Source organism: Temnothorax longispinosus, chromosome 3, assembly GCF_030848805.1.
Source record: "Temnothorax longispinosus isolate EJ_2023e chromosome 3, Tlon_JGU_v1, whole genome shotgun sequence".
Lineage (NCBI taxonomy): Eukaryota > Metazoa > Arthropoda > Insecta > Hymenoptera > Formicidae > Temnothorax > Temnothorax longispinosus.
Genome location: NC_092360.1, coordinates 23,948,996 through 23,967,469, shown reverse-complemented (window position 1 = coordinate 23,967,469; position 18,474 = coordinate 23,948,996). Strand labels below are relative to the sequence as shown.

At 39.6% G+C, this 18,474-nt stretch overlaps 2 protein-coding genes across 6 annotated transcripts in view; one reads left to right on the top strand and one right to left on the bottom strand.

Annotated features, from left to right (window-relative positions):
- Positions 1–18,474, bottom strand: part of LOC139810695 (uncharacterized) — a 163,103-nt gene that overhangs the window by 43,913 nt on the left and 100,716 nt on the right. The gene's annotated exons all lie outside the window — the stretch shown is intronic.
- Positions 1–18,474, top strand: part of Scalloped (TEA domain transcription factor 1 homolog scalloped) — a 166,016-nt gene that overhangs the window by 50,497 nt on the left and 97,045 nt on the right. For 2 of the 5 annotated variants that reach the window (XM_071774457.1, XM_071774458.1), the window contains exon 2: positions 15,923–16,003. The exons of the other annotated variants lie outside the window; for them this stretch is intronic. In XM_071774457.1, coding sequence (XP_071630558.1) covers positions 15,967–16,003 — 37 coding nt within the window. In that variant the 5' untranslated portion in view covers positions 15,923–15,966. The remainder of the gene's footprint in view (positions 1–15,922; positions 16,004–18,474) is intronic. 5 annotated transcript variants of the gene reach the window in all.

Sequence of the window (18,474 nt, the reverse complement as noted above, 5' to 3'; positions counted from 1 at the left end):
TAAAATTGACTCGTTTTTTCCCTTTTACTTTGTTAAGCTTAGATTTCTTACTAGAATTCGCAACGAAAGCGAAGGGATTATATTTTCGCCGACGTGACTTTATTGCTGCCGCGAATAAACGCCGCGGAACGTATTATCGATCGCTAGGCTCTCACCTCGTCGTGATCCTGGAAATCCTGCCTCTCGCGGAATTAATTAAGGTGTGAAAAATTTTGTAGCTTCCCTCCGGGAGCGCCTCCGTTTCGCCTCCTGTTCTCTCTCTTTTTCTCCTTTCTCCTCCTGTCCCCTTCTCCCTTTTTACCTCCCTCGTCGTCGAAGGAATTTTCAAATATTTCCGGGCAGACGCCCGATAAATTCTCGGCGTTGGAAAATATTTCCGATAGCCGACCGACAATCCGCCCACCTTGGCCGACCTCCTACGCGAGAAGAGGCTGCGGAGCGGTTCTGGGAGACGTGCGTACACACACACATACGCGCGCGCGCATGCACGTATGTGTCAGTATACGTCGGTTTGAATTTAAATTTCACCGTGGATAAGATAAGTCGCGACAGCCCCCTCGGAGTCTTCTCTCTCGTGTGAATTTATTCGCGAAAAAGAGCAGTCCTAAGTAGCAGATACTTATATAAATGTGCGTGTGCGTACGTATATGTGCATACGTACGGCTCGCGCCATTTGAGCGACTCGCGACTCGTGCGAAGGATCAAGGATCTCTCCAGCTTGATTTACAATTCCATCCTTAACACGCGGCAGCTTCCGTCCGCGTCCTTTGAGCGGGGCGCGTCTTTGTCCCTTTGGCTTTGGCGCGAGCTCGAGCGGCGTCGAATTTTAAATAAATCTCGTGTCCGCTTTTAGAGCGCGCAGGAGCTCCGTCTTCGAAATTTCGGAGCGTATAAAAATATGTGGTCGTGATTCTCTCTCTCTTTGAAATATTTTTCTTGTATTTTAAACGTTACACTCTGGAAAATGAATCGACCAGCAATTTGTCGACGAGTCTTTTTCTTGAAGTGGATTTTTGGTGGAAATTCGTTTTTATTTGTGGCGTTGGGAATGCTAAAGATAATAAACGCATACTTTTAAAGAAGAGTTTTGCTTAATTCATTGTCGATAGAATTAAGAAGTAAATATAGATTACAATTGCATTTTCCACTCATAACCTGAGTTCTTTATCAAATACGTTTATAAATTTGTTAACTTCAGCGATATTCGATTACATTGTATGATTTCATCGTTGACAATCTCGTTTAAATTCAGAGACAAATTGGTGCTTAATCAATTATGTATGGAGACGCAAGTTTGATCGCAAGAGGTTTTATCGTACTCTCTTTAAAAAAAAAATAACATGCATCATGCTCATTAATTCTTATTCAAAGATTGTCGTGTAACAATTCCAATCCTACACGCGCGTTCAGTATTACAAATAACATGATAAATAGATTAAATATCTATCGCGTCGCGCTCGTTATATGCCGCACTCGGGTCATATAAACTGATACGTTCATAAATTAATTTGTTCAATGACGAGGTTTTAATATCGATGCGTTCATCAAAATTCCCAATAACGAGCGCTCATTACAGCTGATTTTCTTCCACTTTGTGGCGGCGGGTTTGTCACGTTTTGTAATAACGTAAAATAAATTGGATGGAGATAAAGCGCGTATATTACAGAGCGTAACATCGTCACACGATGAATCACTTTCCGCAAAAGTGTCGATCGTAATAATATTTCACACACGCCGCCCATAATAATCGCACATTACCATACAGATCAGGCCGATCACACTCGACACTACTATAATAATCGCCATCGCGATCATAATATATCTGGGCAACATCCTGCATGAGAGATGCATCCTCGCTCGGCTAAATTTAATCGCATACGCCATCGCATTGTATGCTCTTCGAACGATTGCGGCGTAGCAAATGAATCACTACGGCCGATCGTTAACGTTTCTTCCGCCGTAATCACCGCGGAACGGCCCTCCTTACGCCCTCGTAATCGTGTGTCATTGCGTGCACGTCTGTTCGCCGCATTATAATATAATGCATCGTGACTATACGCTGATACTGATGAAATAAGTCGGCGCGGCGCGGAAACGATCGATCACGAGGAAAATACATATTGTATGTAATCGACATTGTTTTAAAAAAGAATAACGCATATAATATAATATATGCATGCATACACATGGAGTAACTGAATTAATTTTTATAATTCTAATTATTGATACCTTCACCGTGTAAAATGATTGGAGATAAGGAGTTATCGATTGATATCGATTTGTGCATCCCGTTCATTTATCCCGGGTTCGTTCGTCACTGCGTGTTACGCAGTGATGAAGGCATATACTTATGCGGCTCCGCGAATTTTCGCTCCCGTGAAACCGATTCGAGCGCGTGATTCACGATTAGCGGCGTGGCTTCACGCACGTGTTCCTGGCGCGCGTCTCCTTTCCTTTGGCGTTCTGCCAAACTGCGAGATAACGTCGCTGCGCGCCTGTCTTTCTCGGCTTTAATTATCGAATCCGATGCGTCGTCGTAAATTCACGAAAGTTCATTGCCGGTGCACGTAGGTATACCGTGAATTTCCCAACGATTTTCAGATTGCGCGCAACCTCCGCAAATGCTGCCGAGACTTTATCTGCAACCTGCAATCTTACGAGAATTTGCGCAGAATATAAATTTCCTCGAGGAAATGTCGTTCTCATAATTGTTTATACTTTTGAGAGCGTTAATTCACGGGGCGTATCGCGTTAGTTTAGCGGGTAGCATTGAAACATGCGATAATAATTAACGCACTTATTGTTAGATCACAGGTTACTCCAGCAAAGTGTGTATTATTATTTTATATCCATATCTTGTCAGTGGAAAGCATTATAAAATTAATTTCCGTCGTGGCAATGTGTTATTTTAAATAATGATCTCGTGCTTATACTAATTATTTATAACGTGAGATTTATTGATATACCAAATGTGCCAGGTTTCCACGTTTTCTTTCTTCACTTCTTCGATTTTGATGGAAGAAACATGTAATACTTTGTCGAGATAAAATATTCATTTAAAAACAAATATATCTTTTCTTTCAATTTTCAATCTTCTCGAGAATTCTTTAGCATCGAAGAATCTCAAGCGATCTTTTTACGATACACGTATGGAAATTAGAATTATTCTAATATGGAATAGAATTTGGACAAGCTTATAATACAGACATCGATGGCGAACGCGGATTCATCAGCGACGCGGTCAACACACATGATTAACTAGCGGTCAGACGGATGCAGCGGGAGAGATCAGATGTGGGAGGAGAGGCGAGAGGCAAGAGGCGGGAGGTAAAGCTGGATGCACTTGGGCGGGAGCGGTCAGGGATCGAATAGAGGGAATTAAAAGTAATCACGCTCATATTTACGGCCCCGGGACGGGTCGCACCGACCGCAAAAATGCGACTGCACGCGAGTCGCAGGTGCACGCGCGTTTGAACGGGAATCGAGGATGAGTAGCGTCAGCATCGAGAGAGAGAGAGAGAGAGAGAGAGAGAGAGAGAGAGAGAGAGAGAGAGGGAGGAGGGGACAAACGGTGCCGCGAAATACCGAATAGACAGCGAGATTCGGAGGCCCCAAAGGGACAAAATACAGCCGGTTCTGGCCGGGGTCGGGCAAGGCTCACGGAGAAATTTTCCGAGCATCGTCTATGCGCAACGCAACATGCCACGAATGCGATACGAGGCGCGGCTGATAGTTGCTTCGACGCTCATGTTGGAAATCCGCTTCTAGGTCGGCTTTCGTAGGTAGCTCTTCGAGTCGGGCGGAATTTTGCTCTCTCGGACGGCCGGCGTTTGCGTGTCTAGTTTGTTAATCACGGATCTAATTTCTCCTCGGATGTTAAACGAACGGGTCTTGTACGTTCGAGCAATTCCGTATCCCCGTTTTCGTGGCCAAAGGCGGAGTTATTGACAGCCGTGTCTATATGTGCTATAATATGACACTTTTATATTTATTATAGCGGAAATAAATGGAACATGTATTAAGATTGAATTTAAAATCTGGGAATAACGATGAAAGTTTATACAAGCCTTATACAATTAGTCGGGATGACTTCTGTGTTTCTGTTGGTTTCATGTCAGTCTGATGTTTGATAGTTTCACACATCGGACTGAATCAAGAGTGATCAGAGTTTTATTCAGTTGACTTCTTCCGTCGTCTTTTTCGCGGCAGCGAACTTACCTATCTGTTCTATACATACAATTCACATTCACGCGTAATATACTATATATGTTTTAAAATAGTCTGAATGCATCATTTATCAGTTATACGAAGTTACGAATGTGCAGGTAATAAAATGATTCGGGTGGAACGATCTTGAAATTGAAAAATAAGCTTCTCAGAGTTTCAGTACTTTCTTTAAAAATCCTAAATCCTTGATTCTTGATTCTTCCATTATTCTAATCGAGACACGGATACGATATCGGATACGGATTGTTTTAAGCTCATCTAGAAATAATCGTTAAAGTGGCGATTCACGGATCCGATTGCGAAATCGCGGGCTGTGTACGCAGTTGCAATTAACACGAAAGTTGAATGTCACTCTGGCTATATTCGTGTTGATTATCGCGGTACCGAGGTTGATTATTGCGGTGCGCGCGCGCATGTTTGGTTGTTCCATAACGATTCTCCGGATCCCAACTCGCGCCTCTATATAGGCACTCGCGTTACGCACACGCGTGATCCTGCAGGAGAGTTTCGCGATTACATATCATTATTCCGCATGGCTACTCGAGCTCCAACCCCGAGCTATGTTTGCAACTAGATTACCGTATGCGATCTCTTTCCCTTTCTCTCTCTCTCTCTCTCTCTCTCTCTCTCTCTCTCTCTCTCTCTCTCTCTTCGACCCTTTCCCTGCCGCGCACGTGTTGTATACCCTGCGAGATCTCTTCCGGATCTCTCCCCTCGCGTCTCATTGTCGCTTTGCCTTTTCCACCGTTTCTCCACGCCTTGCTTTTATTCCGTCTTTCACCGTCGTCGCTAATTATTCACCGAGTCCACTCTGTGATTCGCACTCTTACGGTACGTGTTTTTGACGTAGACGATGAAATTTTATTGAGTCGTATTATGCCATTGGAGAGAACGTATGAATCTTTCTTTGGAAAAGAGCTTTCATAGCCAATGTTGAAAATGTGAATATCGATACACAATGAAAATCTCAATATCAAAAATAGCGAATAATTCTCCTCGGTGTCATATCATAAATGATGTTTCAGTCTTTATTCTTAGTGATGAAAAAAATTCATTCCACAATATCGCCAGAAAAATGGGTTTATTGGCGGAGCAGATATGCAATCTGCGCAGGCGACAAAAAAACGTATCGTGCGCGGAACACCGATCTCAAAGCGGCATGTTTATTCGAATGATTTTTCGACATGTGCACACAATCATGCATCGCTTGGCTTTTAACTGCAGGGAGGAAAATAGGCCACAGATGCTCAAGGAAATCAATTACCTTTTTGAAATAACGAAGATTTGTGTATGCTCGTTAAAATTACTTTGGAGTAAAAATATCATCTACGAATCTCAACACGCAATCTGTCAAGTGTATATAAAATGGTAATTTTAATTTTTAGTTAAAGAGAAAAATAATGAAGTAAACTTATAATTATTTCTCGGAACTTGTCAGACTTTTGTCCATAAACTTTTTATTAGTTAAGAAATTACTGAATATTATGTTTATTGGTATATACTATGTTTAATGGATTTAGTCAATTTTGAACCTTCCCGAAATTTCTAATTCTAATTACATCTTCACGTAACAACGTAACGCCAATGATCGGGGATCGATCGTGCTCATTGTTTGGTTACCTCTCGATCATTATCGTACATCAGTGAACATTATGTCGATAATACAAAAGTCAGTCGGCAGTCACGCGAACAGGCGATTTGATATTAGCTTCCGCGAATGTTCATGCCGGGAATCTCGATACATTATGTAGATTCGACCGTGTGTCAATTCGCGCACATTATTCATGTAAGCTTCATATTCGCATTTTCGATGCTCGACCTGGTCGAGCAAAATTTAATCAGAATCAGTATGAATTTTGATTATCACGATTCGTACAATTTTTTATCAGTCATCGTAGATTTGCAAAAAATTTTGCACAGCTTTATGAATTAATTCAAATGGTCTAACAATAAGTTTTTTCAAATGCAAGCTCATGTGTAGATGCCCATATAGTTTATATATAACTCAGAGCTTGTTGCGGTCTTCTGAATTATTTTATTTTAGATTAATCATAAGTAGCAGCACAAAAGATTGAATGTTTTTTAGTTTTTTATCAGTTCATCGTGATGACGAGAATAACTGTAAAGTATCTGGAAATTTAATTAGATATAGATCTGAACATAATTTTGTAGAACGTTTTCAAGTATATGATGATAGATGCTGCAAAAAGTTTTGACAACTAGCTTGAACGTCCTACATAATTATTTTAATGGTTCAACAAAACTATTTTCAAATCTGTATCTAGCCAAGTTTTTGGATACTTTAAACGATTCTTTCTGTGTATGAATTACCGTGTAAGAATAACATTGAAAATATATAATGTAAACTGTAAATATATGTAAAATATTATATTAAATTTTATCTTTCTATACTTTTTTATCTAAATTCTATACTTCTCTTACAGTATCTTACATTTCATATTATGTTTTAACCTTTTCCGTCATAATTAAAGGTCTCGCGAATTTTGCTGTATAGTATTTAATATAATATTATGTGTTTATTGGATGCATCTTTGTCATGCATTCCTAATAAAGCACACTAGATTTCCCATGTTTTCGCCGGATAGACCGTTCCGTGGATCACTCAGGATTCATTTACAATTGTTTCATAGGGAATTGTGTTCGAGCGGGATTACGACGATAGAAGACGCGATCGCGGTGCTTGCGTTGATGGATGCTGATAGACGGAAAAAGGCGTGCGACAAATCTTCCGCGGGTTATAGAGTCACGGGAGAACGACGCGACGTGCCTTTGGCTAGCATCGGAGGTTGGAGTCGCCACTATTAGATTGAGGTTCGGCGGTGGGCACGGCAGCCGCCGTCGCATCGGTTTACAATATCGTAAATCGCTCGCTAACCAGTTGGCCCCGCGGTATGCTAGGAATTCGGCTGGTACTCTGGCTCTCTCTCTCTCTCTCTCTCTCTCTCTTTCTCACTCTCTCATTCCTTCTCCCTCTCACTCACTCTTGGGTCCAATGCTATCGCTATCTATCTCGTTCTATCCCTATATATGTCCAAATCGGGAAGATAGAGAAGCAGAGAGATGGCGAGAGGGAGGGAGGGCAGAAGGGAGAGAGAGAGAGAGAGAGAGAGAGAGAGAGAGAGAGAGAGAGAGACAGATGGAGCGGACAGAATACTCTTGACTCGATGCAGCCGAGAACGTTGGCCGTGCATCGTTCGCGAGCCGGCAGGATCTCGAATCCTACGGCCAAATTCACTGGTGGCGATGCACACTCCGCACTCCATCCCCGTGTATGGCAACCGCGTAAAGCCTCGCGCTCGCTCGCGAACGCTTCCACCATCGGCTGGTTCTTCGTACTATATACCTACCTGGTTTGGCGACCGTTGGCGATGGCTGTCAGCGTCTCGCTGGCTGGCATCGCATCGATTCTATACGCATACCGCTCGCGATATCACAACAGAGCTGCGACTAATTCTTGTGTAATGGAAAATGTAAAAAAATATCTAGGAAGAGATGTATATCTATGAGGTTTTTAAGTGCTTGGGATAAGATTTAATCTTATCACTGGTCTCCAACCGATTACTTTTCAGTTATTTTACACAAAATTTTTAGCATCTTATTATTATTATTTTTTTAATTCTTTCCTTCCCTTAATGGGACATATGATGAGGAATGAAGGTTGGGATCAAACTCAGGACTTTTGGTTACTAATCATTCGTGCTCACACGGATCCACGTGTCGTTTCAAGGATATAGTTTATCTTCTGATGAGATCAATAGATATCTTAATATTTTTATATTAAACTTTATATAAATATGTATAATAGTGAATAATGCAAAAAAAGAAAAGAGTATGAAATAACAATTTGAAAATGGATGTGTTTTCTTATTTTAAGAGAATGAGACAAGTATAGGTATTGACGCGTAAACTCGCGCGCTCGTAATATCCATCAGCGGCGAAGTAGTGATACGTAACTATCTGACCTGACCGGATTTAACATCATCCCTAGACGCATTTCAATCGAGGCCGCACGGCTTTCGCGAATTAGTACGCGGCAAATAGACCATCAACGCAGAGCAACTCATGCGATTACGCGCCACCGCCGTCCACCTCCCCCAGATATACACACGGCTAAATTACGTTATTATCTGCGTCAAGGCCTGCTGTCGAGATGCGAGCAAGATGTGCGCCTGTGTATTGCGAGTGTCGTGTGCATGTATGTATGCCCATTGCGTCATGCGCCAGCGAGCAAAGCGAAAATTTTGCCGCGCTGATCTGCCCGCGGGCATTCCCCCGCCATTCACATACACTACATACAGCGATCGAGGGTGAGGTTCGTCAAAGCGGCGCGGGCGCGGCGGCGCGACGGCCCGCCTCGTATCGCTCGGAGCGTTTTAATGGGACAGCCAACCAGTCATTCGTTCGAAACACCATTTAACCGAATTACGAATTACTATTTAGAATTTTTCGTCTGAAAAATTCTAAACTCCTATTCACGAGAGCTAGTACTCTCTTAACCTTCCCGCTGTGTTCTAATGTTCAACTGGGCAATTTCGTTCTTCAAATAATGTGTAAAGTACATAGTCAACACGAACATCTGTGTTTGCTTTGAATTATTTTGCAAGAAATTGAAATATTCCATCAACGATTCTTTGATAAATTCAGAAGTATTTATCTTTATTTAGTGAAAATTTTCGTCGTTACTTAATAACATAAAATGTTTTGCAAGTTAAATTCTGAGAATCGACAATGCAATTTGTTTTGCCTTTTGTAGTAATTTCCATTGAAAAAAATTTAAATTGCATCTCGCGTAACTTTAACAAAAAGTTAAACACTTAAAATTAAAAACTTCCGACAAATGATGGTAAATGTCATATGCATTTCTAATTAAAACATTTCGAATATACTTACTCTTTCAATATAAGAATGTCTCAAAATGTACATATGTTCGATATTTAATAGAAATTCAATTGTCTTTGCAGTCTTATAATGACATTTAATTTTGTACATATAAGTATTATATGTATTATAAATTACAAGTTATGCCAATTTAATTGTAATGATTAAATTTTACTTTTGAAGTAATTTTGATTACACATTGTGCAATAATAAGACTTCAGTTTTTTTTACTAGAATTAATGTAGCAAAACACATCACGTGTCCATCTAATTTTATAATTAGATGCCTATAATGCCAAAAGCAGATGTAAGTAGATATAGATGTTATTAATATGTATTATAATCAAAACATTTTATCTCTTTCGTAAAATAGATATTTCTGTTTATGAGAATTATTTTTAACTATTAGCATCTCGACATTTCTTATTTTAATATAATAAAAGAAGAAACGCCAAATCTTGTGATTTTGACACAATTCGCTTTATATTTTCTAATGTTTTGGATGCATCGCAAAGACGCAAAAATCTCACACGTTCTCATATAAGTACGCAAGCTCTGATTGATTCGCTTTCTCTTTCGTTTTCATCCTGCACAGGTTCTTGCTTCCGCACACGCTCTATGCTATAATATCTGTTATGGAGAGGAACGAGAGAGATAGAGAGAGAGAGAGAGAGGGGGGGAGGGGGGGAGAATTTTGACGGAGGGAGAGCACGATCGAGAGTGAGACGGTAACGAGTGCCCCGCCATTTTGAAAGCGCGGGAGCACGGCATAATTACTGCCTTTGTTTCGAACAATTTATATTAAAATGGAAAGCAATCTGCATTTGCAAATTAAATGCGCGCCGCGCGCTTCCCGTCCGCATTCGCCGAGCTCGAGCCCGGGCCGCGAGGGTGAGGGAGAGAGGAGAGAGAAAGAGAGGGGGGGTGGATTATCGTGATGAAGAGGAGGTGGACGGGGTGGTTACCGCGGGCGGCTCGTGTAAAATCAAGCGGAGGCTTCTGCTGTGTTAATTGCGCGCTGGTTATCCATTGCTCTTCGCCATTCCACGTTGTTTCGCGATACCGCCGACCACCGGCCACCTGAAACCTGCCCTGCCGCCGCGGAACCGAGCCGCCCGCGTTGCTTCTGCCGTTACGTCAAACGATTAACGGTTCATTCGCGGAGAACGGAATGGCGATCGATGGTTTTCAAAAGAGGCAAAGTCACAAGATACAAAAGATCTTGTCATATTGCTGCTTGATAATCGTTACGTCAATCATCAGATCGAGAATCTTTAAGGGATCCTCCCTCCAAAAGGAATCTGATATGATCGTTCTTTCTCTTGCGCTCTTAAACAAAATTGGAAAAATGTTATAAAATTTACAAGGAGAAATATAATTTACAGTTTAAAATTTAAATATATTTTATTGTAATATATAATACCATATTACAAAATAAGATGGAGCGCAATAGAACAATTTCCAGGTTTTTTTTTCTTTGGAATATCCTTTTCTTCACATTGACTCGCAAACCACTTTATTCACTGTGTAAATTCACTGATTTTTCTTCACAAATTTCACCTCATCTGTCTCATCTCTCTATACGCTCCGGCCTGATCCTGATACACGTTCAAGTTTTAATATTTGCGAGGAATGTCGAAGCAATCGAAGGCTAAAGAGACACGCTGAGAGAGGAAGCGCGAATGCGCGGAGCGGAGGCTGCAACTCACCTGCCGATGCCAACTAATTAGCGATCTGATCGAGAAAGGCTAATGGAGGTCGTGTTCAAGTCACGGAACGTTTCTTGACTCCCGCTTCGGTAGTTCACGTGGAGGTAGTGAGTGTAGTATGTAATGAATGCCTGCATCGCGATCCGTTATACAAGTCGAATACAAGTGTGTAAACGTGTAGCTCGCTAATGGCGAACGCGATATCTTTGCCGCTGGTGGTTGTTCACTCTCTGCAATTTCAGTTTAAATCGACGCGCAAACTTATTGTTAGTAACAAGCAATAATGCTTGCTATATTAAATAACTGAAAAATCGTAAAAAAAACATTAAGCAGTTTGTAAATTTTTTTTATTAGTTTATATTCGATCTCTACCTTTATTTTCTTCACAATATATTATGGAGATGGATAAATTATTTTATTAATAAAATGCTCATTCTCCTAAAACATATCAGCGTGCTAATCCAGATGACCCGCCGACATTTTGAAATTATGCAGTAGATGTCTATTTAGATGTCTATTTTTGCAAACACGTCGAGTTTAATATTAAGCGATTCTTCGCGTTTGACATATTCACGTGACATCGGAATTTTTAAATAGCACATTTTATACGTCAACTTCCGACAATACTAAATATTACACACCTCGTAGAAATATGATACAAAATCAAGAAAGGTCTAAATTATCGAGTAGAGCGAGTGAAATGTTATCGCTTGGATTGGATGTCTTCGGCGCGACACGGCGCGGGCGTTTAAGACGCAAGATTCATATCAGCGTGAGACTCGTGATATTACGACGTAATACCTCATTAACCTTATTGACCCTCTTTCACTTAGATCTGCGCGGATGATAAATACACGCGCAAACACCGTAAACAGCTCCAAAATGCTTCATGCGATAGTTTACACGAGCACTCGGTCTCTCTCCCCACAGCTCTTCTTTGTTGACCCAATACATTCCCGGGATTATACGGTTTAAGGAACCTCGCGTGCATGCGTGCACGTATGCATGAATATGCAGGTGCACTTAGCTTCCTGATGCCGCGGGCGTCGTGCCCGATGTCGGATGATGCCTCGGGCGCGCTTCACCCTCGAGATTCCTTTCCGCATAGAGAGGAGAAGCGTTCCTTGGGACCTCGCATTCTTTTGCGGGGACTCGGCTTTATACGAGGAGAACTCGTCTCGTTGTGTGGATTTTTCAGTAGTAGTTAAAAAAAATGTATGTATAATATATATATATATACGTATATACATATAAACGGCCAAAGGGTGTGGCCGCATGCCATAAAATGCTCCACTTTCAGAGCAAGAGCGGATTAAAAAGGAGAAATTACGTTTTGCCGGCTACAATCTTCCATGTCGCGTCGTGTCCGACCATTAAAAAAAAAAGATAATAATAAAAAAATAGATAGAAACGAAAATCGGAAAACATTATGCGAAATATTTTATGTCCACCGCCTTATGTTTTTCTCTCGATATAGATTCAAACTGCAGACTCTTCGTTATTGGAATTATCCACGTCAATAATCGTCGAGTTACTATAGGCATTGGAAATGAACGATGTATTAAGTAAAAATTGTGACATTATGAAGTAAGTCCAAGTCGAATCCAAGCGCAGATTTTAAATACTTTATTCGAGAATGAATAAGTTTCTTCAGGATACAATGTCGGTTAGGGTTAGTAATGTTTCGTAATCGATCGTTGTTGTCAGATTGTCGTCGGATTAACGCCGTTCTTTGTCATGGAAGTATTCGCGCATAATATTGCTGACAGCAAGATTTAGAACGATGCACAAAGGACGTAAAAAAAGAACTTGGAGTTACGCCGTAGATAGACATGAAACAAATAAACTTTTCGGCGCTCTTGCGGTGAGACCCGCTACTTTTTTCTTCCTTCCTCTCACATATTTCTACCCGTTTCGGCCGGTTTTTCGCCATTGTTGATTCTTCCGTGTGCAGTAGCTTTCCCGTCGCAAATAAACTACTTTGACGCCATTGCGGTGAGCCGTGTCCAGAGAGATATACGTTAACAATGAATTCACATACCAATGTAAACGTTCGCGACCATTCAACACATTTTCCGTTAGTTTACCGTCATAATTGCTAAGTTGCATAGAATCAGGAATTAATACCCGGTAATAATTATGTGAAACATTTCTCTGTTATTTCTCTCTTAATAATTGGCAAAACTTGCCTCCATGTACATATAACGCATTCATTTCCTTAGTTGCAGTTTATTGTTAAATGATTGCTCGATATAGATTTACACCGATATTCTAGACATCTGTGATCTGTGAACGCAGAAAAGCAAGCAATGCGTCGAAACAAACGAGAATTGACACATCCATGGAATGTTTCTGATTTAAAGGAATATTTCCGATGCCATGTACACACAGAGATGTGTTCCAGAAAAAAAAAAATCAACTATTCGTTATGCCATTCGAATGCGCGGAACAGAAATTGCAACAATTTCACGTGTTCGTGAAATACTATTTCTATGCTGAATATTTTTCGAAAAATTTGTCAAAGCGATGAATTATTCCGCACCGTTTGTTTTTTGAACTGCTGCGAAAAGAAAAAATAGGAAATTGCAAAGGCCAATGGAGCGGAAATTTTAGTTATTCAGAGTTGATAGATAAAATGCGATTTAATTGTTAGAGTTTGATACTATTGAGATTTTACTTTTTTTATACATACACATTTGGAAAATCTGTGTTAACATAAATTACATGTTCCAAACGATCCACTCAAATTTTTGTGTTAACGTAACATGTTAAATGGTGACACTGATACTATGTTAATATTTCAACATTAGTATTTCAAAAAGAGAAATGTAATTTTGATCGTAATTTGAAGTTAATTGTGAGTGCAATTAACATAACTTTCATTTTGAAATTAACATAAGAAATATTCTTCTTACATTTTATGAATGTAACATATTGCGTTATTCTATCCTTGTTTTACATCTAATAAACAATAAAGATAGAATAACACAATAACGCTGATAATGCACTCCCCGAACGCACCCATAGTAACAGTTAATAAAAATGTACGTCCATCATCAAAAGATAAAGTAGATAAAATAGTTCTGATAGTACTTTTATCATAACACAGTATAACAAGGCAATGAAACACGTCGAGACGCGTCGAGACCACATTGAAATCACACGAAGAATATAAGTAACACGCAGTTATCTCTCCCCACTCCTTTTAACACATTTAATAAATACGTGCAAATTGTATTACTTCATATTTTTTAAATTATTTTAATAATTTTACATTTTATATCTGTTAAAATCAGTTAATATAGCAGACATGTGTTAAATTTACACATGAATGTGTTGATTACTTAACACAAAAACTTTAACCAGCAGATATTTTTACAAAAGTACACAAATTTTCCAACTGTGTATTAATATCTAGACGTTATTGTACACAATAATATTTGTTATTTTTATAACATTAGCTTTTCACGCAAATTTTACAGTAATTTATTATTATATATGAATTTCTTACTTCACGTTGGCTACAATTGATATGCGAAAAATATGAAATAATATAGATAGATTGTATTTATAAATTTTAGTGATACTGATTGATTGATTTCATTTATATATCTTTATCAATGTTGAATTGATGTATCTTTGTTACTTTATACGTCAACGAATATAGGCAAAATTTCGGAAAAATTAATTTATTTTTAAATAATAATAATAATAGATATATAAATAATAAATGTTATTTTTAAAGATTTTGGGTGGACTTGAAAATCCTTTTCTGTCCCGAATGTAATTTATAGGACTAAAAATCAATTTATGCCCAACCATATATATCCACAACTTTCCGATATATTTTAACTTCATATCATTACCATACATAGGTATATAAACCACATTGAAGAGCTTTCAACATAATTCCGTTTTTATAAACTCTTGAAATGTTTTCTCTCGACTTGACTCGAAAATGTATTCTAAATTTACGTACATGTGAGATAATTAATTTTAAATTTTATAAATTTTGTTCACATATTGCTACAACGATAAAATACTCGATTTACGATCGCTATTTTATTCACTGTTCTTTTTATCAACAAGTTAAATTCAATGTTTATTAAATTAAAACAATGATTCTGACTCGCATTCGTTCGGCTCGTCTTCTAATTTCCACACGTATATGTATACGCACGCATATACACAACATGCGCGCGTGTATTTTTTTTTTTAAATAAAACAATTAACGAGGTTTTATTTCCTCCAATGTACAATAAAATCTCATTTTAACATGTACGTGTGCCGTAAACGAACGGTCGATTTTGTTAATTAAACGAAATTAAACGAAATTACGTTTATCGCCGTGCGTGTCGTTTCGAGGTAATTCGAGGGGATGTGTGTTTACACACATTTGTGGTAATATATGCATGCGTGCAGAGGCAGAGCTGTCTCATTGCTCTCCACGCTTTCCGAAGACGCTAGTAAGCGTAACCGCGAACGGTGAGTCGCGACTGTTACTCACCTCGCAACTTACGAGTATAACGCGCCGATTTCACCGCAGAAACGTTGCACGTGTGAAAGTTAGGACGTCCGGTCTTTTCGAAAGAAAAACTCGCACGCGGATATAATTATCGCGCTTTGCTTCGGCGGATTTTCGATCGTAAACCATGCCTGTTCAACGAACGGAAGAAAACTTGGACTCTTTTTGTTGAACATCTTTTTTTTTAATTTAATATTACAGCCAGATACAAAAGTTTTGTAGTGAGAAAATAATTATTTGCTTGAATTAAATCAATCGCAATTATAGTTCGACAAGACCGTATAGAAGTTAATAATGTGTGATAAAAGTTATTACTATTTATTTATAATAATATTTATAAAATCTAGATTAAATCTAGTGTCAATTATCTGTACAGCATACGTGTGCAAGTTAATCTACAAATTGTGTATTTGTAGTATACTTATTTAAAATGTGCACTCAATATTCTTTCCCTTTTTTTTATTTTAGATAGCTATAGTACTGTACTTTAATAAACTTTCGACAATTTCGCGTAACACGATGTTTTACGCCAGTCTATGTGACAATCACTGTCTGCATTATAGGTGTACCCACGTCGCCGTCATCCTGACCTGCCCGAGAAATCCTCATGAAAGACTGGGAACTCAGTACTCAGAATAGCATCGGTATCGTAGACATTTCTTTTTTTATTTTTTCTCTTTAGACGGGCCCACTTTAAACGGGCCTTCTTTTTTTGAAATAAGTTGTTACCTTTCTTCTCTCTCTTTCTCTCTCTCTCTCTCTCTCTCTCTCTCTCTCTCTCTCTCTCTCTCTCTCTCTCTCTCTCTTTTTCTCGTCTTTTACATCTGATTTCTCATTTAGACACGAATTATAGACAATATGGTGGTGGTGATGGTGGCGATAGTATAACGAACGCAACGGGAACTATCTGTGTGGTGGTAACGTAATTATAACGGTGAAGGGTGGAACAAATCGCCACGGCAACGGTAGACAATAACAATCCAGAATACCGCCGATATCTTTCGCAAATAGAAAATCTGCTTCGCGCTAATATTGCGTGGCCACGTGCCTTACAGTGATGGATATTTCTTTCTTTTTCTTCAACATTCTTTCTGAATGTTTACTCAGGATTAGTTAAACCAATATCAATATAAGCGATTCACATTATATTAATATGATTTTAATTACATAATATTTATTAAGTAATCAATATAGTTTTAGTAATATTATTTTATTATATTTTCTTAATTCCGCTTATACAAAAGAACAAAGCATATTTAGTTACAAATATCTAGGAATAAATAGTCCAAAAATTAAAAGTTGAAAAAATTTTTTCTTAGGAAAATTCTTTTAGAAAAACACTAGTTGTGTGTAATACATCAGGCAGATAACAGCTCTCTTATTACATCATAACATCACTATTCGTGAAGACTTCCTAAAATGTTTTCAAGCCAAACTAAACCGGTATTCGATCTCTCTTATACACATAAAACTCATCCAAATTGACACATATTCGCAGAATTGGCCGGTCGCTTCAATCGGGCGCGATTCTCCCGATATAATTGTCCCCTGTCCCTCTTTTTTCCGTTTCTTCGCCGGATTGATCGCGGCGGGCCAGTCCTTTCGTAGAATCCACGAGTTCTTTTCTGTGCTTCTGGTTAACCAGCCGCGTCGCCTCGCCAGCGTCGTCGCCGTCTCTGCCGTCGAGAGTGACCGCAACCGCGAATTACTTCGCAATTTCCCGAAATTGCGCAATCCGTGCGGGCTAATGGCCGCCGGGCCGCCACCGCCGCTCGTAGCGGCGAGAGGCCGGGAACAGGTGGGGGCGGGAGGGCACCAGGAGGTGGGGGGACCAGGGAACGGAGGGCGGTAGCCGACGAGGAGACCATTAATTAAGCAAAATCATAAACTCGGCTCGACCGAGCGTGTGCGCGCGCGCTTGCGAGAGCGCAGTTGCATTGAAAAATATAAACGCGTGGCCCGTTACTTTCACGAACGGGGAGTACCTTACGACGCCGTAATACTACCGGCATCGCCGCTCTTTGCTAATCGCCCGGGCTCTCCGCTTGCGGTTTACGTCATAGAGAGGACCGACCGGCCCGATATTGTCGGCCGCGACACGCTCCAGGAGGTAATTGGGGGTTGAATCATTCGGCTAGATCGTCGAGCGTGCCGTTGGTGTTCACTTGCCCGCCGCGATTATCGCGGTAGCGTAGTGACTGCGCTTGTGTTAAAGCCGGGTGAGCGACCGCAATCGCGAAAAATCGCGCGTTACGCATGCCGCGCTTAATTCTCGTGCAGCAGGTTGCGTTAAATTAAAATTGCAGATTTATTTGATACAGAGTGCCAAAGATTTCCTCATATTTCCTTTCATATGTATAACGACCAATCTGATGGTCGCGTTTCCTTAATAAAAATTCAATTGCATGTTGTTTGTTGATATACTTTTCTTGGCACTTATTGAGAGTTGTCGACTTGTAGACTTGTACTTGTCGAATTTATTCTCACGCGAGCAAAAATTCCCCTAAAATAAAATTCACTCCTTTCTGAGGTTTAGTCTGTATCTGGAAATTTTTATTTCTAACTAGAATATTATATTAATAATCTAATTTCTAATATTTTATTTATAGAGAGAAATTAGCCAAAGAAACCGTGACAGGTTTTCTACATTATATTATATTTACATTCGCATATCTGATCATCTATTTATACCTTGTAAAGGATCAAAAAAGAGGATATATGTATGAAGTTACTAAATATAACTTAAATTTTATTTATGAAATAGACTCGCGCGCGCAACCTGTTTGTATTTTTATCGTGTTTTGAGTATTATTATGCAAGCGGCACTAAAATGTTTACGCTTGATCCTGTTTGTGCCGCAACATAACAACAAAACAAGCAATTTTTCGCGATTACAACGGGTTTCGTAGGCGTTACGAAATATTACTTAAACGGTAAAGAAGCTAATTACTCGAAGCGATTCCGGAGCTACGTGTGAGATCTTGAAAGGGGGAGGCTGGACGCGTATCAGATAATTAGAAGTGGCGGGCAAATGTCACCGTGCAATCGCGCGATAAATCTGCTCGAACTCTGACGCAACTAAACAAGATTTTAATGGCGCTAATGGCCATCGGAT